General features: G+C 38.5%; 1 protein-coding gene across 1 annotated transcript in view; it reads left to right on the top strand.

Moving 5' to 3' along the window:
- Nucleotides 1-22,965, top strand: part of grik4 (glutamate receptor, ionotropic, kainate 4) — a 355,049-nt gene that overhangs the window by 257,089 nt on the left and 74,995 nt on the right. Inside the window, exons 7-8 of the mRNA XM_059513707.1 lie at nucleotides 4,229-4,407; nucleotides 10,156-10,209. Coding sequence (XP_059369690.1) covers nucleotides 4,229-4,407; nucleotides 10,156-10,209 — 233 coding nt within the window. The remainder of the gene's footprint in view (nucleotides 1-4,228; nucleotides 4,408-10,155; nucleotides 10,210-22,965) is intronic.

The raw sequence follows: 22,965 nt of genomic DNA, 5'->3' as shown, positions 1-22,965 counted from the left end.
CAACAGTCTACAAATAAAATAATAAAACAGTGTAAGGTGAACCTGAAACCAGCCTAATTATACTAATTTTGCAAAGTTGTAATGTAAAAGTTGCATGTCACGGCTCAGGATAGTCACTTGTTAAGGTATTGCGATTGCGTTTATAGTTCTAGTGCCATAAGCCAACTTCCAGTTGTCACATTATCATTTAGGTATTGCTTAGGTGATTGACTCAAAAACAAATGTCTTTAAAACCATGGTTTTACTAAAAATACCCCCCCCCCCCCCCCCCCGCCAAAAAAAAAAAACATGGTCATTGCAGTTAGATCATGTTAACCACAAATTGGTTCTGCTACACTAACATAGTATAACCATGTTATTGGAAAGATAGCATTTGCCATTGAGATGAATAGTGATAACTTTTGAAAATATGTATTTTTTTTCTCATTCCTATTACTGTATAAATCTTCTTTGGAGGAGTGCTAGGCTTCATCTGGCTCCAAGGTCTGTACCGTGTAGTGAGGCGAGTAAGGTCTCATTATTGAACAAAATTGCCTGACCTGTACTATCCAGTCAGGAGACCCAGAAGATCGCCAAGACCCTGTGTTCATAAGGTATTATCCAAATTATTCTGAACAGGGTCAGACAGGTGAGCGCTACAATCTCTTTCAAGTTTGTCCTCTTGAACTAAAGGAGCTCACGGATTTAATTGAAAGGAACTGAGTTTTGCTGCACAGATTGAACACAGTGAATCAAATACACACACTTCAAAGAGGTTTCCCACCTGTCAGGTTTGCTGTGCCTCTCTGCTAGGAACAGAAATATTGTACTACGTGTTTGCCCGACATTCTTCTCAGTGCTTTGAAGTGATCTGTAATTAAAGTTGATTAAGTGAAGAATTCAGCCTGCGTCCCACAGAGAGATGAGGATCTAAACGTGGGTGAATTGGGATGATCTAATTCTCCTGCCTCTTCAAAAAAGAATATGATAAATGTGTAGATGAAATAAGGACACAACTGTAAAATCAAGCAAAAAGCCCCTGTAATGAAAAGTCAGAGTCACGGAAGTCATAGAGAAAGGATTGCCTTTCTAGAAAAGGCCATTTGATATGAAGCAGGACATTGGAAACTCTCTTTTGTCTGGCTGTGTTTATTTCTGAAGTTCTCTCCTTTGTGCTGGAAGACATTAATTTAATGTGATAAGGAGCGTAATGGGATTCTGACATGCGTTGTTAAAGGAAGAAGACAAAAGTTTTTTTTTTTCAGTGGCTCACACCCCTTCAGCTTTCCCTTTTTCTGTCTAATGAGAAGAAAAAGAGTGCAAGAATGGTTGTCTGGCCCCGGGCAGGATGAGATCTGACTCTAACTCCCTCTGAACTGATATAAAAGGTTTACCTAACTCTTCAACTTACTTATGTTGAAAAATAACAATAAGATGACAAGACAGCAACATAATTAATCATGACTCTTTAAAAACTCTTCAAAATGTTAACTATTGTAATGCTAGCGTGTATTGACACGCCATTCCAAAAAAGGATGAAAATGTGCTGGCATGAAAAAAAAAAACTTTTATTTTCAAAATGCACATTATTGATCTTATTCTGATTAATCCCTCTATACTGTATGTCCCCATAATTTTTTATCAAAATGTCATAATCTTCCAGTGAAATGAAACACTTCTCTCTGTTTATCTATGCCAGCAGTTTCCAATCACTAAATCTGCTTAAACCCCAACACTCCACAATTAACTGTTTTATTTTTGAGTGAAAAGCCCACATATCAAAATTCAGTTAATGGCTACTGTATAGAACCAAGTCCACATCTTGCACTTATTTTCTTTTTCACTAGTTCATACACTCAGATGTAACGTATGTCACAGAAGAAAAGATCAGTTGCTGCTGCTGATTTGTTGCAAGTGCCTACTAGAAAGCAGATGTTTAGTTGAAGAAAACCAATTGAGAAAACCAAATATCCAAAACCATCTAAAGCTGGTTTGCTGGTCTAGCCTACACTGGCTAACCCAGTTAACAAAAAAGAAAATTTTGCTAAAGTTTCCATTAAATTTTAAATACATTATTTCTTCATTCATAATGCATTCCAAGAGCTCATTGGCCCTCCCATAGAAAGCAAGGGTACTACCACGATCAAGGTCCAGAAACATAGTTGGACATCAGTAAAATAGTCCCATGTGACATCAGTAGTTCAACCGTAATTTTACAAAGCTACTAGAATACTTTTTTGTGTGAAAAGAAGACAAAAATAATGACTTTGTTCAACAATTCTCCTACTCATCCAGTCTGCTGATGTTTTCCTCCATTATGGAGAGTATCACGATGCATATGCGCACTTCCGCTTCATGTAAATAATGCATACATCACATGGACTATTTTACTAATGTCCTTACTATGTTGCTGGACCTTAATCATGGTGGTACCCTTGCTGTCTATGGGAGGTTCAAAGAGCTCTTGGAATGCATAAAAATATATTTATTTGTGTTCCGAAGATGAACAAAAGTCTTACGGTTTGGAACGACTTGAGGAAGAGTAATTAATGACAGAATTTTGGGTGAACTATCCCTTCACTGCTGAAAAAAAAACAGCATATGCTGGTTAGGAATGTTTTGAAACTGGGATGCTGGTTTATGCTGGTCTTTTGCCAGCACACGACCAGCGTAAACCACCAAAGGACCAACATTTTTTTTCAAAATTCTTCAAAATTCATTTAAAATTGTTAGATTGGTGTCCAACTAAAATGTTTCTATGAATAATGTTTTTGTGCTGATGGTTTGAGAACATTATTAAAGACTAAATAATGAAAGAACGAACATTCTTTTAATGTTACTGGAAGGAAGATTGTTCATAACTTGACAGAACATGCTGAAGAACTAGCTAGGAAGCAGGCGCTCTGCTGGTTTAGCTTTGTTGATGTATGCCCAAATCCCCTTTAAAAATGGCCTAGCCTAGCCGAGAGACTACATTAGACCAGCAACCCAGCGTTCTGTTCTGGTCTGTTTTTTTTTTGGTTTTTCAGCAAGGCAGTTAAGCATAAGTCTGGTGGAAGTTAGCAAAACAGCTGACTTTACCTCAGATTTTAGGAATTGTTTACACATTGTAGCGTAGTCAAATCCAGTCCACCGAGTGCATGTGTGCATACTTCTGTTATTTACCTGTGTGAATAGTCTTCTGCTGTTTGCACTGTGCTCCGCTGAGTTTTTAAGCATGTGTGTATTTTCAACTGTAGCATATGTCCATGTTGTGTGTGTGCTTTAAAGATAAATGAAGTTGGCGCTTTGTAAAAGCTTAGTGGAAAGTGATAGCTAAGGAAATGACTGGCTGCTTAGAGTGAATGGAGGCTTAGCCATTATCACAGTCTCTGTGTGGGAAGCGGCTTTGTGCTTTTCTCTTGCCAATACTGGAACCTTCTCTTTAACACCTTAAGCACTGTGCTAACTTAACCCTATACTCTTTCATCTTCTCATTTACCTTCCATGCATCCTCACATTTTGCCCTCTTAGCCAATCCTCCCTAATTCAAAGTCCATTAAGCCAAGAAAAGTTAGAAGAGTTGGTATAAAAACGCAATGTTTTGCTGTTCTCACAAGTTCCTGTCCAACTTGATGAGCACAGTCAGCGCACAATGCTATAGCACCGTGTTTAATGTAGTGCACTAAATGTGAAATTACATGTGATGTGCAATGAGTGAAAGACAGAAACCGCATGCTTATGGTTAATCAAATATACACTGAGTAACTCGGCAGGAAATTGAGATGACAGCTGTGAGCAATGGCATCGGCCACTTTATGTGTGAAGTCAGCAGCTAAAACCTTACGGATTTAAAGAGTCAGATCATAATAAACTGATGTCACGTTCTACTGCGAAACAGTGTTGTGCATTTCGCAAGTCCTGTATTCTCCTGGGCCTCATAATTGTCAAAGGAACTGAGATTAAACACTCGGGTGATTATGATTTAGCTAATTAAATTAGTTGCATACATACAGTACAGCAAAAAAGCTTTATTATTGTTGTTGAATTCAATTAGAAGATATTGGCAGATAATTTAGCTGAAATTTGTTAGACAAATGTAATAGCATTATATTTACACCCACAGAAAATCTACTCCAGTCTCTTAAAAGGGACAATCACATGGCATAATAATTGCTGTGAAAAGAGAGGGAGGATGTATTTCTTGTTGTGAGCAAAGGTGACATGATTCAGGACACTGAAGTGTTTTGTGTGTGCCCCTTTTCAACAGGCCTATTAAACCTGGAGGTGTTACTGCGACAGTTTCTAATCTCCAAGGAAACCCTTTCCGTTCGCATGCTGGATGACAGCCAGGATCCCACCCCCCTTCTCAAGGAGATCCGTGATGACAAGACTGCCACCATCATAGTGGATGCCAACGCCACCATGTCTCACGTTATTTTGGAAAGGGTAAGTCTCAGCTTGACAGTCGGGCTGTTGTGCAAAAAAAAAAAAAAAGCTTTTTGTCTAAATACCCATGAAACAATATCAATTTAATTAAATCAAAAGCATTAAATTAATTAAAACCAAATTTGTGCTATACAGTTAGATATTACCATTATTTTTGTTTTCCAGTGAGTTAAAATTGAATGTATGTTCATTAAAAAAACACATTTTTTTGTTAAGTAAACTTGTCTCGTAAAAGGTTGTTTTTTTTTTATTGAAAACACAACAAAAACAATGATTGGTAAAATGGTTTTAGCAGCATATACCATGTATAAAAAAGGAAACTGCAACTTTTTAAATCATAATTTTGACTTTTCTTGCAAACTCTCTCATAAGTTTATCTCACAATTCAGACTTTTCTTCTCAGATATCCAAGTTTTATATCTCACAATTGCAAGTTAACATGTTACAGTTGTGACTTTTCTCAGAACGATATACACAGGAGCAAGGAGACACAGGAGATTTATTCAACATGGAAATTTTATTCATAGACGTGGAATTCTCAGGAACACAAATGACATTTACAACAGCTGATCAAGAACTGAAAACAGGGAACACTATACACTGGACATGACAATAGGAAGACGAGACACACTTGGGATCAATGAAACATAGGAAACACCTGAAATTCAATTAACATAATGGAAACAGGAAGGACCAAATATGGGCATGGAAGGCACATGAGGATCAAAACACACATAACAAGGGATAGAATTTGACAGGAATGGGTTGAGAGGGATGTGCTGTAAAAATCATTTTACTAATTAGTTAACTAATATTTTTCTTTTCTTAAGAAATGCACAAAATATTAAAATGTGTTTTTGGAGAGTTATTTATTTTATAACTCCCTGGCAAGTATATATATTGCAATACGCAAATATGTTTTATGAGTTTCTAACTCATAACAAATGAATATAAATAAAGTGTACAAATTTGAGAAAAAAAAATTGTCAGATAAAGTCTTAACTGTCAGAAATAAGCTTCCATAGGATCCCCATACATCCAGGGTTTGAAAGATATGCAAAAATATAATAGTAAAAGGCTATCATTTTGTAATTATAAGCTGAAAATAGTTTGCTATTACTATTTGCATGATAGATCTGGATGACAATGACCATGACCTTGAATCTCAGAATAAAATGAACAATCACTCATGAAGATGGGAGAATTTAATGATGCCATTAAACTATATAAGTATTCTTCTAGATTCACAGTGCAGTGTTATTCTTATGACCTTTTGTTCATGTATTTTTAAGTGTAAGTGTTAAATATAATAGAGTTAGATATTCATCCCACCCCTGAATTCATTCGGAGCCTGTTGCTCCTCATTTGTAAGATTTACGTTTATGAACGGTAGTAAGTAAATATTTCTTTCTGACACATTCAATGCAAAAGAACATGAACATACTGTACATGGATAATCATGACTGAGTAATTCAGTATAGATTAAGGTCTGAACACACACACACACCTCTGCAGCAAGTATAAGCCATAATTAAACATGAATCATTATTTTCAGGAAAGAGAAATTAATGGCTCTGCAGGAGAGGCTGATTGCAGACTGGTGAAAATAGAGTGAATGTGATCGATGGAGAGAAAATGGACAGAATTGCATAAGACACGTCAGTCTTAAAATGCAGAAATAAAGTTAAAAGAAGTTCAACTTCTTAAAAACTCTTCTCTAGATCTTTTTTTTTCACTTCACTGCCTAGTGTGTTACTTTTTTATGCAAAACCCCATTATGTGTATAAGTTGAGATTTTTGACCCGGACCACAAAACCAGTCTTAAGTCGATGGGGTATATTTTTAGCAAGTCAAAAAAAAAAAAAAACCTTGTATGGGTCAAAATTATCGGTTTTTCTTTTATGCCTAAAATCATTAGGATATTAAGTAAAGATCATGTTCCATTAAGATTTTTTATAAATTTCAGTAAATATATAAAAACTAAATTTTTGGTTAGTAATATGCATTGCTAAGAATTTATTTGGACAACTTCAAAGGCATTTTTCTAAGTAATTTTTTTGCACCCTCAGATTCCAGATATTCAAATTGTTTTATCTCGGCCAAATATTGTCTGATCCTAATAATCCATACTTCAGTTACAAGCTTTACAACACATAGAAGCTTATTTATTCATTATTATTGGTTTGAACTTCTGTGTAAGCTGTATTCTATGTGTCTCTACACTCAATAGACAATAGACAAGACCTTTTTTCTCAAAATGTGATCGCACCTAAATAGTGTTCATGCTAGTATAGTTAAAGGGATACTCCACCCCAGAATGAAAATTTTGTCATTACTCACTTACCCCCACGTCATTCCAAACCCGTACTTCTCATCACTTCATAACTATTCTGACAATGTCTTTCATACTTTTCTGGACCTTGACAGTGTATTTTACTTGGCAGTCAATGGTACAGTCATAAACCTCCTGGTTTACATCCAAAATATCTTAAATTGTGTTCCAAATTTCCTAAATTTTATATGTAACTTAACTTATAATATATATATATATAAATGGGATATATATATATATATATATATATATATATATATATATATATATATATATATATATATTTATATGTATATAACTGATTCAATATGAAAAGCTATAATACTCAATGTCAGTTATGTTAAAATAACATTGGCTCATGAAAAGCTGTGTTTATAAAGAGGGTTCAAATGCCATCATAACATCTCTTTATAACCACAAGCCCATTTCTTCTCTTCTCTTCTCTTCTCTTCTCTTCTCTTCTCTTCTCTTCTCTTCTCTTCTCTTCTCTTCTCTTCTCTGCTTATTTCATCTCATCTTGTTCTTTTCAAACATTTCAGCCAATGGTTATCCTCTATTTTTCCTCTCTATTCACACCATTGCTCTTTAATCAAAGTGTCTGATGACCATCACAGGTCTTTCTTTGGCTTTTCTTGTTGCTATGGAGACAGGGATAAGAACCGCCACTGTTACACTGGTGGGTTGCACGGTTCACAGTTGGGCTCCTTGTAAGTTTGTCACCCTTACTATGATTCTCATACCCCCTTGAACCCTTCTCTTTCTCCCTCTCTCTGTATGTCTCGCTGTCTCTGTTTTATCCATTCACATCTTCACGTCATGTTTCTCTGTTCCTCTCTCTCTGGATCTATATGTAGCGAGCATGCGGCAGAGCCGTGGAAAGTTGGCACTTGTTCAGGTTGTTAGGAGCGAGTGTAGGGCAAGCATGCTAGAGCTGTTTGCCAATGTTCACAGCATGGCTCACACACCAGCCTGAGTTACAGGATTCAATTACATGGGCAATTGCAGGGAAAATTTTTCATTATAAAATACTTAACGCAAGGACAAAATTATCATAACCAGGAAAAACTATCCGCTCCTGTGGTCCATTTTATCCCTCTCTCTCTCTTTTTAACACAACACTGGTCAAATGAAATGCAGATGGGCATTACAAGACGCTAGGCAGGGAGTCTGGGTGTGTATAAGTGCAATAATACAGATGCTGCTTTGAACTGTAATGCAACCACTAGAGAACAGGTGTCTAGGAGTGCTGTGTTAGCATGACTTATGCTCTAAAATGTAGGAACAAAGCTGGGCATTTGGGAAGTTCAAATCTGGTACTTCCGCTACAGTCAGCAGATCTGAGGCATCTACAAATTATGCTTTGCTACATAAGTTGTACATGTCACATGGGTCAGAAGGAATATAACTTTGGGGCTGTGCCATTAATAATGTTCAAACAAAAAAAGTTTAGAGGGCAGATTTTGAAGAAGGGATGAGCACAATGCTTTATTTCAAAGTCTAGAAAAACTGTTCAGTGAGTTGCCTGAGTGACTAGTCAATTAATCAGCCTTAAGGAAGCCATGTACACTACTGTTCAAAAGGTATGGGAATGGGATACGATTTTTTAAATAATGTTCTTGAAAGAAAGTGCACACTTTATTTTAAGGTCCAGTTCTCACTTTTAACAAGCAATTAAATACAACTTTTCCTCAATAAACTCCTAATTTGCTGCTTAATAATAGTTAGTAAGGTAGTTGTTAAGTTTAGGTATTGGGTAGGATTAGGAATGTAGAATATGATCAAGCAGAATATGTGCTTTGTAAGATCTAATAAACAGTCAATTTGTTAATAATACAGCATACTAATAATCAACTTAGTAATAGTGAGAATTGTATCCCTATACTAAAGTGTTACTGAAAAGCAATTTCTCATTCTCACCATGCTCATCATTTATTAAAAATAATAATAAATAAATAAAGCAGTAATATTCTAAATTATTATTACAATTAAAATTTTAATATATTTAAAAATGCAATTTATTTCCATGAAAATAAGCAACAATTATTACTCCAGTCTTCAGTGTCACATAATCCTTCAGAAACCATCTTAAGATGCTGATTACCTGCTCAAGAAATGTGTGTGTGTGTGTGTGTGTGTGTGTGTGTGTGTGTGTGTGTGTGTGTGTGTGTGTGTGTGTGTGTGTGTGCTTGTGTTAGCAATTTTTCTTTGATGAATAAAATGTAAAACAAAAAAACAAAAAAAAAAGCTTTTATGAAATCTTTTGTAACATTATAAATCTATTTACTGTCAGTCTATTACTGGTCAGTTTAATTATTCCTTGTTAAATAAATAAATATTTCAAAAAAATAAATCATACATTCCCAAATTATGAAGGGTAGTGTATAATGTCTTTTTAACTGCTTTTAAATTTAAACCATCCCTAAATGGCGCAAAACGCATCTCAGCAGTCAAAGATGTCTATCCAGTGAAGTAGTTTTAAGTCAATTTTTAAATCATTTTCAAAGTTTTTAAATTGCTTGTTTTATTTTTGTGATTATTTTTCTTCATGATTTTTTTACTTTCTTTTATGTAAAGCACTTTGAATTACCACTGTGTATGAAATATGCTACATAAATAAACTTGCCTTGCCTTGCCTAGTTGTAGTAGTAGTAATAATGATGATGATGATGATGGAAATAAAATTGAATTATTATTTTAAAAGTAACCTGAAAAAAAAAACAAATAGCCAAGATTTTAATCAACCACTGTGATTCCTATTTCCATCCTATTAAGTTCACAATAACTAATATTAAATATGTGTATGCACTGTATGGCTTGAGGTTATTGATCATGGCTGCAAGGTTAATGAAAAGATCTGCAAGAGCAGTTTTGGAGAGATTATTTGTGAGCCCTATAAAAATTACCAAGTTACTTTATTGTTCTTTTTGTTCAAGGAAATGTGATTATATTTCACTGCCGGTTATATTCCTGATCAATAAATTTTTAATTAATTATTTAACTTTTTGCTATCTTATAGAAAGAAGACCAACACGTCCAACCACTCAATCTATTTCCCTCTCATGCATTTATTGTATTCTAAACTGTCCCCTTTACTCAGTTGTCTCTCTGTTTCCATAGAAATAATTGTTGAAAGTGTTTTCACCCCTGACATTTGATTGACATATTATATTTGCTGCTTGGTTTCCTTGGAGACAGAGGAGAATTGATAAACAGAATGGCAATGACAGAACGGGAATGTTGTCTGTCTTTTGTTAGCTTTCACCCAACTCTGAACAGGTTTTGCAAAGCAGTGAACCTTGCCTTTTGCTTCTCAATGCCAGCAATGCAGTGCGTGGATTCAGTCTAAGTAGCTGTTTAAATTAGCGTAGCGTTGTCAAAATGTTTAATGTTGCTCTCTCTTCTCTTTTATCTTCCAGGCCTCAGAGTTGGGGATGCTGTCAGTGTACTACACCTACATCCTGACTTCCTTGGTGAGAGATTTAAGTCTGATGCTCTCTAGTCCAAGAGTCTTTTAAAAGCACATGCCTGTCAAATATAAAGTCAAGAAGTTGATTCATTTTTCCTCCCACATTAGAATGTAAAATTATAGTATACATTAAAGGTCCCGTTCTTCGTGATCCCATGTTTTAAACTTTAGTTAGTGTGTAATGTTGTTGTTAGAGTATAAATAATATCTGTAAAATTCTAAAGCTCAAGGTTAAATGCCAAGCGAGATATTTTATTTAACAGAATTCTCCCACAAAAAACGACCCGTTTGAACTACATCCCTCTAGTTCCTGCAGTAATGACGTCACTAAAACAGTTTTTTGACTAACCTCCGCCCACATGAATACACAACAAGGGGGCATGGTCTTGTTGCATTTGTGTTTGTCGCCATGTCGTCGAAACGCTCTCGGAGTCCAATCACCTTTGTTTATGCTTCCCAGGTACTTGGAGATTAATGGTTACAATTTATGTTTAACTGGGTTCCCGAAAATTATAATCTACATGTAAAACTATGTGCAGCACATTTTGCTGAGGACAGCTTCCTCAATCTCAATCAGTTTAATGTCGGATTATTCTTGAAAGATGGAGCAGTTCCCTCTTTGTCTGGAGAAGGCATTGTTTATAGACCACAACCGGTAAGTGTATTTTATTATTTAAGCTGGTGCGTTTTACAGTTTCTGTAACTTATTACACAAAGGGCAACGCTGTTTAGCTTTGTTAACTACAACCCGAATTCCGGAAAAGTTGGGACGTTTTTTAAATTTTAATAAAATGAAAACTAAAGGAATTTCAAATCACATGAGCCAATATTTTATTCACAATGGAACATAGATAACGTAGCAAATGTTTAAACTGAGAAATTTTACACTTTTATCCACTTAATTAGCTTATTTAAAATTTAATGCCTGCTACAGGTCTCAAAAAAGTTGGCACGGGGGCAACAAATGGCTAAAAAAGCAAGCAGTTTTGTAAAGATTCAGCTGGGAGAACATCTAGTGATTAATTAAGTTAATTGATATCAGGTCTGTAACATGATTAGCTATAAAAGCTTTGTCTTAGAGAAGCAGAGTCTCTCAGAAGTAAAGATGGGCAGAGGCTCTCCAATCTGTGAAAGACTGTGGAAAACTTTAAAAACAATGTTCCTCAACGTCAAATTGCAAAGGCTTTGCAAATCTCATCATCTACAGAGCATAACATCATCAAAAGATTCAGAGAAACTGGAGAAATCTCTGTGCGTAAGGGACCAGGCCGGAGACCTTTATTGGATGCTCGTGGTCTTCGGGCTCTCAGACGACACTGCATCACTCATCGGCATGATTGTGTCAATGACATTACTAAATGGGACCAGGAATACTTTCAGAAACCACTGTCGGTAAACACAATCCGCCGTGCCATCAGCAGATGCCAACTAAAGCTCTATCATGCAAAAAGGAAGCCATATGTGAACATGGTCCAGAAGCGCCGTCGTGTCCTGTGGGCCAAGGCTCATTTAAAATGGACTATTTCAAAGTGGAATAGTGTTTTATGGTCAGACGAGTCCAAATTTGACATTCTTGTTGGAAATCACGGACGCAGTGTCCTCCGGGCTAAAGAGGAGGGAGACCTTCCAGCATGTTATCAGCGTTCAGTTCAAAAGCCAGCATCTCTGATGGTATGGGGGTGCATAAGTGCATACGGTATGGGCAGCTTGCATGTTTTGGAAGGCTCTGTGAATGCTGAAAGGTATATAAAGGTTTTAGAGCAACATATGCTTCCCTCCAAACAACGTCTATTTCAGGGAAGGCCTTGTTTATTTCAGCAGGACAATGCAAAACCACATACTGCAGCTATAACAACAGCATGGCTTCGTCGTAGAAGAGTCCGGGTGCTAACCTGGCCTGCCTGCAGTCCAGATCTTTCACCTATAGAGAACATTTGGTGCATCATTAAACGAAAAATACGTCAAAGACGACCACGAACTCTTCAGCAGCTGGAAATCTATATAAGGCAAGAATGGGACCAAATTCCAACAGCAAAACTCCAGCAACTCATAGCCTCAATGCTCAGACGTCTTCAAACTGTTTTGAAAAGAAAAGGAGATGCTACACCATGGTAAACATGCCCCGTCCCAACTATTTTGAGATCTGTAGCAGAAATCAAAATTGAAATGAGCTCATTTTGTGCATAAATTGTAAACTTTCTCAGTTTAAACATTTGCTATGTTATCTATGTTCTATTGTGAATAAAATATTGGCTCATGTGATTTGAAAGTCTTTTAGTTTTCATTTTATTAAAATTTAAAAAACGTCCCAACTTTTCCGGAATTTGGGTTGTAGATGTTAGGGCTGTGCAAAAAAATCAAATGCAATTTTCATCTCGTCAGTAAAGAAAACGCTCCTGTGATTATAAGTACATCTCCAGCACGTTCGTTCTTTTACTGTGTATGGTTCAGATCAGGATTGCCAGGTTTTCAAAACAAATCCAGCCCACTTGCTTCTCAAAACTAGTCCAAAACTAGCCCAATCACGTTTCCAGGAGGGTAACGTGTGCTAAGCTGGTGTCGAATCACAACACAGGAACCGCTGGCACAATCAGAACTCGTTACGTATTTCTGAAGGAGGGACTTCATAGAACAAGGAAGACATCAGCCCATTTTTATGACAGTGAAAACAGCGGTATACAGATAGGTGAATTGTGTGAAAAATACTGTTTTTTACACACGAAACATGAACACATGTTATATTGCACACTGTAAACACAATCAAAGCTTCAAAAAAGCACGAAAAACGGGACCTTTAAATATATATGTATTTTATTTTTATTTTGTTTTTATTTTGTTTACTGCTTAAATTTGGCTTCTTAGTTGGAAGTTAACAAAATATTGTTTATATGCTTTTTATTGCGTAAAATGGCATAAACAATAATTAGTGTACCAGAAAATCTAAGAGGAAATGGCTGAACCACAATGAAATTGAGTGTAAAGTGGTGTGGCACTTGCACTGATTTTTTTCCCCGAGTTGATTCAAGGATCCTATAAACAGTATCTTTGATGTTTCCTTTTCAATCTTTCTGTTTCACGCTGATGTGCGTTAGAAATAACAAACCAGGATGGATTTTTCAAAACTTTTTCATCCGATATGGCTTTAAGTTCAGAGCGCTTTAAGATCAGCCACTCAGCAAGGAACAAACCGCCACACTCCACTTCATTTCCCCACACTTCTGTCCTTCACTTATTTAGTCTCTCCTGTCGCCATTGTTCATATGTCCAACACGCCAACACCACACCATCCTCCCATCCGCACATTATCTTTTCATTACGCCATTATCACAGTGTGAAAAAGGCCTGTCAAAGACACACTTCATCCACCAGAAACCCAGTAATCAGTAAATGACTCAGAGGGAGCTCTTCAGCCTTTGGCTCTGGCCATGCTCTGGGTAGTAATGAAGCACTGTGGTGCTGCAAGTACATGGAGGAATTACTGAAACATTTTGTATGGTGATATGGGCACCTTTGGTTATAGCTGGCATGTTGCAAAGTCTCGTTCAAACCAGCAAGGTGTGTGTTCAACAGGTGCCAAGTATGGAGAAATATGGTGACAACAATAATGGAAGTCTAAATTTTCAGTTAAAAGCACTGTATCAATATCAATCACGGGAAGAAGGAGGTGGGAACCAGCGAATATTCAAATGAAACTTTAATAATAAAATAAACACAAAACAGCACAACAGCCCCTCACGAACGACTGTCACGCACAAACAAAACCAAAAAACAATATAAAATCCAGGCCTGGTCCTCTCTTGTCCCTCCCTGTCGTAGCTCCTCTTTTGTATCCTGCGTTCGTAGGAGTTATAGACCACAATATCAGCAAGTATGGATTCATTTCAGAAAAAGGCTTTCTTCTCGGTCTATTTGGACCCATGAAATGGAAGATAAATTAGTATAAATTTAGCAGGAGCACCCATGTCTGTTTGACGTTTCATCTGAGCTATCCCAGTCTCACGTGAAAACTCCAGAACATGTGATATCGCGTTGTTTCCTTGTCACATCTCGCGTGTGTTTGGTTGTGAAACATAGTTTGCGTGCCAGACAGAGCTGTCGGCGATTCTTCCTATTGTAAAGTCATGCAGTGTGAAACCTTCTGTCGCCGATCCATCGTGCAGTGTGAACACAGCAGTGACTGAATGCTGGCCAAGATAGTCATGCAGTGTGAAAAGAACAGTGACCCGACTACTTTGAAAATCGTGCGGTCTGAACTCGGCTTAAGTGGACCAGTCTGAGAAAAAAAAAAGTAAAAAATGGTATTGTTGTCAAATTTTACTGCTGATGGAAATGATGTTATTATTTTATTATTAGCTTATCAACAAATGAAAAATAAAAAAATTAAACTGCAGAAATAATAAAACTAAAACCAAATATAATTAATAAATATTATTTTAGATATATAAATATAATGGTTTTAGCTTATCATCAAATTTAAAATTAAAATTAAGAAACCAACTTGCAAGCCATGACCTCAGAACTGAACATGCAGATATGTCATTGCATTATAACAGAATTAATTCTCAGATGGTACTTCAAGTCAGAATTTCACATCAACAGGTGTTCAGCTGACAAAAAACTTTGGGAACCTCTGACCTAAAAAATTAGCTGACTGTAGGCCTTGCCAAGATGGAAGCAAAACTGTTCTGCCTCCATTTTTAAACTAACTCAGAAAAGAACTAGATGGATAGATGGATGGCCTCTTTGGATGTAGAGGAGACCTCAGGCACTTTAAGAGATGGAATCGGTTTGCTGATAAGCGAATCCAATTTATGACTGTGCTGGGGGCGGGGCATTTTTCAAAGGCAATTTTTGATCGAGCTGCTAGACAAGGCCAAAACATCACACCCACACATGGCTTTACATCTCTGTCATCTCACCTGAATCCATCTGTCTTGGGAATAATTCAAGTCCCCATGGGATCTTGGCTCAGATATATTGTTTCTGTACATTACAGCAGCTACAGCATTTCTCTCGCAGCAAATGTAAACCAGGACTTCACAGTGTCCAGACAAGCTTGTGAATCACAGTCACCTGCTGCTTGTGAATCATTTTGAGGAATCAGTCATTAGTTGTGACAGCATATATACAAACCTTTTCCCAAAGTGCACTTTTCTAGTGTGGTTATTTATCATGTGCAGTGTGCTTTGCCATCACTTTAAAGGGATAGTCTACCCAAAAATAAAAAGCTTGCCATCATTTGTCATTCTCATGTCATTCCAAACAATATGACTTTCTTTTTGACAACACTTTTTTTTACTTCACAAATTATTAGTTGTAACAGGAATTATATAACTACATTTTGTAACAACAATATGTATAAGAGTAATTAGAATGATTTGATACAGATATTTTGGTACATGGATGTCATCTTGGCAACTTCAAGCATCTATTTTTTGTAGATATTAGCATACAAGTATTAATAATGTCTGATAGGGAAAGGCCAAAGTCTTTAAAATTGTTGGTTAAGTATTTAATATATTTCATAAATCAGCAATGAAATCTTGCAACAGGGCTGTCATTTTCATCTTAAGCTACAATCAAGCTAAAATAACTCATAGTGTGCATTAGACCTAAACATGAATAGCGAAAAAAACGAAAATCTTTAAAACTGTGATGAGTATGTTTCAGTAATATATTTTGCTACATTAATGCTAAAGATTTATTTATGCATGTTGTAGAACAGTGGTTCCCTTTCAGTCGGTCACGTTCTACGTTATGTCAGAAAGAGACTGATAAATGGGGTCTTGCCCGAGAGCCCAATCACCTTCGAGTGGTAACAAAACGAGCCAATGGTACACATTGTACCTTGGTCTGCGGGATTTGCATCCCGAGCTCCGCCCCGCTGAGCGGGTATATTAGGAGCTGCGCAAGAACCTCACATTCAAGCTTTCACTTTCGGAGCCGATCACATCGCTTACTGCTTTCACCAGAGTGCTTACAAGTGAGTCAGCTGGTGTTGGTCTGACGGCTCCATTCAGCGGTTCATCTGGGCTTCCTGCATTCAGCTCCCACGTTCCCCTGAGTGCTTCAGCACCACTGAAAGAGCTTTTTTCTATCTCTTAAAGAGTAAACGGGTTGGGTTTGTGTCTTTTTAAAGATGTCATTCAACCAGTGTGTTTCTGGGTGCGGTCAATATATGGCTCCTGGTGACGGCAACGATCGCTGTGTCACGTTTCTGGGCTTTCAGCACACTGAGACTGCGTTCGTGGATGACTCAAGTTGATCGAGACTCAATTACCTTAAAAAGTATAGAGTCCCCTCTGCCACACCCCGTTCTAGCTCCTCTTCTCATAAGTGGGCTACTTCGGCTGGTGGCCAGGGTGATCTGAGGGTTACCGTGTGGGCTTCCCCGACGAGCCAGCCTCCTCGGGCCACACCCCACTCACCAACGCCGCAGCCAGTTGAGTTTCCAGATGAGTTTGGTGGACCCTCTCAGGCTCCTGACATCTCATTCGGGGCTTGGGATGAAGACCTAAGGTCGAATGCCACATCACAGGGCAGGCTTGAGTCCTCGGGGAAATGAGGATTCAGCTGCGTTGCTTCCCTCAGGAGTGCCAGCTTTGCCCGAGTCTGATCCTGAGCTGACGGCCATGCTTTCCCAGCAGCTGAGAGTATCAGGCTTGAGTGGAATCCTCCACCCTGTCCCGAACACTCGAGGCTGGATGATTGGTTCCTGGGGGCTGCTCGTGCTGATCACCAACACCCCCTGCTGGTTCCTTTCTTTCCGGAGGTGCACCAGGAAGTGACCAATTCATGGAAGGCACCTTTAACTGCCCGAAACCATTCTGGTGCTTCCTCCGCCTTCACTGCCCTCGATGGTGGAGTGGCCAAGGGGTATGCTGGGATTCCCCCAGTGGAGCATTCTGTTGCGATGCAACTGTGTCCTCAGAGCACCTCAGCATGGCGTGGTGGTCCCAAGCTTCCCTCCATGGCCTGTAAGTTCACATCCACGCTTATGGCCAAGGCTTACAGAGCTACGGGTCAGTCAACTTCTGCCCTGCACGCCATGGCCACCCTTCAGGTCTACCAGGCCAAGGTGCTCAAAGAGCTGCACAGGGGCAGTGCTGACCCAGGGGTTTTGCAGGAGGTGCGCACTGCTACCGACCTTGCTTTCCGGAGAAACGGAAGTTACTGCACACCCCTTGGGTCCGGTGATGTCCACTTTGGTGGCCCAGGAGCACCACCTGTGGCTAAACCTGGCATACATGAGGGAGTCTGATCGGACTCAGCTCCTCAACTCCCCGGTCTCCCAGGCTGGCCTCTTCGGCGACGCGGTGGAGTATTTTGCCCATCAGTTCTCTGCCACCCAGAAGCAGTCTAAGGCTATCAAACACATCCTGCCCCGGCAGCCTGCTGCTGCCTCCACACTGCTGCCGGTGCAGCCACTTCAGCCTGCTCGTCGCCGAGGGCGCCCCCCTGCGGTCTCCACCACTCCCGCTCGACCCCAGCAGCAGCCTTCACCCCAGCTCCAGCGAGGAGATGGCTACAGAAGGAGGGGCAGCTCATCCTTTTGTTGGGCAATCCCACGTGTGTATTTCCACAGAAAGTCTCTTCGTAGCATGTGTCTTTCCCTTGGCAAGCACCTTGCCAGCTCTGTCATTGAAACTTCCACCCTGCGGGCTGGGTTACCTCAGAATTCATGTGTATCACCACCTCTCGGCTGATACCTTCCTTTGTAAGTCCTCTTACGAGCAGACAGCCTGCTAGCATGCATCCAGCTGGAATATGCTACCTAGTGCATTCTGTGTCAGGTATAGGCCCTCACTCGTGCTGGCCTCACGACAGGGTGCTATCACTCACACGGGTCACTGGAAGACAGCCATGTAGCATTTTGTAAGGGACCCCATTCGTCAGTCTCTTTCTGACATAACATAGGACATGACCAACTGAAAGGGAATGTCTAGGTTATGTATGTAACCCTCGTTCCCTAAAGGAGGGAACGGAGACGTTACGTCCCTTTGCCACATCCCTGTTCCGCTGAACGGCCGGGTCACTGGGCTCGGCTCCTCAGCAAAGACTTGAATGCTAGTTGCTTGCGTTGCTCCTTATATACCCACTCAGCGGGGCGGAGTTCGCGATGCAAATCCCACAGACCAAGGTACATTGTGTACCATTGGTTCGTTTTGTTACCAGTCGAAGGTGATTGAGCTCTTGGGTGAGACCCCATTCGTCAGTCTCTTTCTGACGTAATGTGTCCGTTCCCTACTTTAGTGAACGAGGGTTACATACGTAACCTAGACGTTCTTAAATAGTGGGTCTCTGCAAACTTCCAGTGCTGACATGAAATTAAAATCAAAACAAATACAATATCAGGGCCTTTAAATTTTGTCTTGGACAGGGAGCCTTGGAGTCCAAAAAATCTGACATCTAGTATTCTAGAGTACATTGATAAGGTGATTAGGACTATATACTTGGACAGTGAATGACAGAAATCTCCCAAACTGTTTTTTTTTTCACTGTTATATTTGGAAAATCAGCAATACAATCTGACAACAATGCTATTATTTTTCATCTTTAGCTACAATTAAATAATAAAACAAAAAGTACATGTGGTAGTAAAAAAAAAAAAAAAGCCTACCACATGTTCTAGAGAGCCCTATTTTCTTTCCTTTGAGTCTTCATTCTCATCTCCATTTCTGGCTACAACAGTACAGTTTTCAGCTTGCTCTTTTCCGAAACTTCCCTTTTCAGACATTACATGTCAATTCCAATCTCGTCCTCATTATCACCCAGGAAGAGAAGCGATACCTCTGCTATGATACATCCCTGCAATTTGATACAACATCCTTCCCCCCTCCGTTAGAGATCGGGTTCAGTAGGTTAATTGCAATAATGAAAGGAAAGGAGCGAAGCCATTTTGCTCTAATTACTAGATGTATTCTCTCTGGTGGTGACTGCCGTACAGGTGAGCAGTAAAGGGATTGTTACTTTGTGATTTGTGCAAGCAATAACACTTTGCAGAGTGAAGAAGGTTTTCATCTATATTTGACTGTCACCCAGGGATTCGGCCTTTGTGCTGTATTTCAATGCAAGAGGTGTGCCAGAGAGATCTGCTTTTATTGAACAATCTCTGCAGATCAGAAAGTTCACTTTGGCATATTCCTGCAAAAGTTCGCAGAAAACCCCAGGTTTAGATTAGTTGCATATTAACCACAAGCTTTACATAGAAATAACTTTTGTTCTTGTTTTTTTATTCTGCCATAACAAGAATTATTAAAGGGACAATTATATAGGCAAATTTTGCCATTTTAGTTATTTTGTAAGTATAGCCTGTTTTTGACAGGGTGTTATGACATGAGAAGTCGGGGTCATTAGCACTGGCTACATTCTTGTATCTTCAAAGGTGGCTGTACATGGTGCAATTCTGGTGGTCTGAACTTTTTGAGCCCTCGCACATGTCACGATCCGAAAATCATATGAAGGCAGTCACACACGACACAAATTTATTATGATTTTACAAACTCTGACGTAAGCATTACGTTTTGCGTCGGGGTGTGTCTGTGTGTGTTCACAAAAATGCTGTAACTTAAAAAGAAAAGCAAGTAGGTGAGCATGATTTGGCGTGGCAGCCAATACAAATAATAACTGTTTCCTTACCTAAATCCTGCATTTAGACCAGGTTCGGTTGCAGAATCACGTGCTTCTGAAATTATCATTTTTTTTCTATATAGTGTAGTAGTTTGCTTTCCCTATGTCAAATGTGGCTGCATAAAACATAGTAGGCTATACAGCATGCAAACACTGCTCCCTTTAAATGTATTAAAAACTGTCACTCATTCATCACGGTCTAACAAAGTTAAAAAATAAATAAAAAAAATTCAATGAACTTGACTACACGACTACACAAGAATCCAGCACTGGGCAAAAAATGGTGAAACGGAGCGGTGATTGCGTGGATTCCAACCTAAACACCTCTGATTGGCCATTGCATTTTAAAAGTCAACAAACATGCTGTGATTGGCTACATTGCTCACCTCTGCGAAAATTGTACAATTATTTGACACTGGATTTTTGCCAAATCTATTTCATTACGCTATTATTACGAAGAAAACAAGAGGTTGTGAGCAGCTTTTCCATCTAAAAGCAAGCAGATTCAACATCATTCAGTTGTATGAATGAACGACTATAATACACGATAAAAACTCAAGCCACTGGGAGGTCGGGAGGTGCTCGTAACTTTCTCGGATCGGCCCGTGATCGTTCTTACACGGTACAAGCCTCGACCATGCGAGCATCTGCGATTTTCTCCCAAGAGATAAAATTGTCTACAAGCTCGTACAACAGTAAAAATCACACCGTGTACGCCCGCCTTTAGGTAGACATACTCTTTGTACCATGAGTGCCGTGTTCCTGAGATGTATGTCAAGTTAAAGGGATTGTTCATCCAAAAATGACAATTCTGTCATCATTAACTCTCACCCTCACATCATTGCAAATCTGTTTGGCTGGATTTTACAACCGAATTTTTTTTTTGTCTGTGTAATAAAAGTCCACGGGGAACAGTGTTGTTTTGGACCCCATTGGCTTTAACTGTACGGACAAAAATGATTGAAACAATCACCAATATATTTTTGTGTGTGTTCTGCTGGAGAAAGATTGAATTAAAGGAGAATACAGGATAACAGAAAGGGAGAACAATTCTTTTAACAATGTCTTTACGTTTGGCGACTGCTTATGTTACGCTCCATCTAGCTTTTATTAAAAACAAGAGCGTGTCATGAAGTCTACACAAAAAGTATTATCTTACCTCTCATGTTAAAGCTGTTGTGATAATTACATTAACATTCCTCTTTCTCTCATTATTCAACAAATAACCCCAAACATATAATTGCCTACAAACATGCACCATTGGCAGAAGTCTGCCCTTAAGTTTTCTGACTGGCTGATGCTTGCAAGCTTCGGTTATTTTTCTTCTTTTACAGAGCCGTTTATAAAGTCTAATGCTGTTACAGAAACCAATTTCTGTGCTACCTGACAGGTAGTAGGGATATTTTTGCATGTCATTCAAAAATAGAAGTTGCTTACTGCAGCTTTAACTTTGAGTTACAGACAAAAATGAGGTATTGTGAGTGGCATAAAATTCAGCAAAATAACAAAAGAGATGTGGCTTGTTTAAGCATATAAAACACAAACATTTTTTTTGGGCCAGGTGTTTTGAGAACAGGCCAGACTGTTAAATCACACGATTCTGTTTAAAGTATTTGCCGGTAATTAACAAGAACAGTTTCTCTTTCTATTATTTGTTGAAATTTTGGAGCAATAACCAGCAGGAAGGAATTACAGAGGTGACTTTTTTTCTCAAAGATAAGTGTAGAAAGGGAAGGTTTCTTCACGGTTTGTAAACAACAGGAGCCATTGTTAAAAAGGCTATTAAAGTCATACTCATGGAGAGCAAACATTGGCGGGTGTTCAGAGGTAAAGCAGAGGACACAAGGCACAAGGACTCAGGAGGGACCCGAGACCAGACACTGAGAGAGAGACAGGAAGGAAATGAACAAGACCATCTTTGGGTGCCTTTGCATAAATAGACTGAATAAAGAGCTGCTCAGCAACACCTAGTAGCTGTATTTCTATGGACCATGGAGGGGTTTTGTCATTACTGGCCACTCTTGAAGTTTCCTCAGCAGCCCCATGAGGCCCAGCCTCACATGACACTGATGAATGGGCTGCCATGCCACTCGCCTGTGTAATTTGTTTTTTAATCATTTCAAGTTGCTGGTAGGGGACAGAAAGAAAAGTTGCATGCATCTTGTCACCAAACTGATAGGTTGGTTACCACTGACATTAAACCTTGTTTTGTGGTGTTTACCAAGGTGTTTGTTATCTTAGGCTATGTCCACAAGAAGCCAGAGCTTTCTCTATACAATCATTTTTCAAATTTATGCGTATCCAGCTAAACGCATCTCCTTGTGGACAGGGCCTTAGACGTAGCTAATACAGGGATGTCTAATAAAAATCACATGTATAACTTATTATGTGTACTTATATTACATATGGGTCAGGCTGATACAGAATTCCCTATTCAGTTTGATTATAATTCACAAGCCCTTGATTCTAATGCATTTTTGGTGTGTTTTAGATCAAATATTAATTTTGCAGATATATGAAAGAAACGCTCTCTCCTCTAAAGCTGTAAATTAAACAGGGGTATTGTTTTAGACTGATTTAAACCAGTAACTCGTTTGTTTTGTGATTTGAGCTACATGTAGTTTTATGTTTTGGATTCATACATGGAACCAGTTTATAAGGATTATTAGTATATTAATTTGCTTAGCATATGAATTTGCTGTATGTGCTAAAAAAATTCATTTGATAAGAGTTATTCATTTCAGGAATCTGGCTATACATAATAATATTTGAGATACAAAAAGATCAAATCTGTCTTTTTTTAATTAAGCAGATTTTTATGGGCAAAAGAAGGTCCATTGCTTGTTGTCAGTTGATGTAGCTTAAACCAATCATTTTTCTGTCGGTCTGTGTATTATCATGTGATCAACTTCCAAACCCTTACAAAATCTGCGTAAGGTAATATTTTGCCCTTAATATTTTGAAATTCCTAAAAAATAGAAAAAAAAAACAGAGAGAGTAATAACATCATTCAGAAGAGAGAGCATTTTAAAATTTACAGCCTCTCCCATAGACGCTTTATTAAAATATACCCTCAAATTAGTTTTATGTGATTTGATGCAAAGGTAATATAATATAAAGCTTTTTAAAA

Source organism: Carassius carassius, chromosome 28, assembly GCF_963082965.1.
Source record: "Carassius carassius chromosome 28, fCarCar2.1, whole genome shotgun sequence".
NCBI lineage: Eukaryota > Metazoa > Chordata > Actinopteri > Cypriniformes > Cyprinidae > Carassius > Carassius carassius.
The sequence above is the reverse complement of the archived record's forward strand: the minus strand, read 5'-3'. Positions and strand labels throughout refer to the sequence as shown.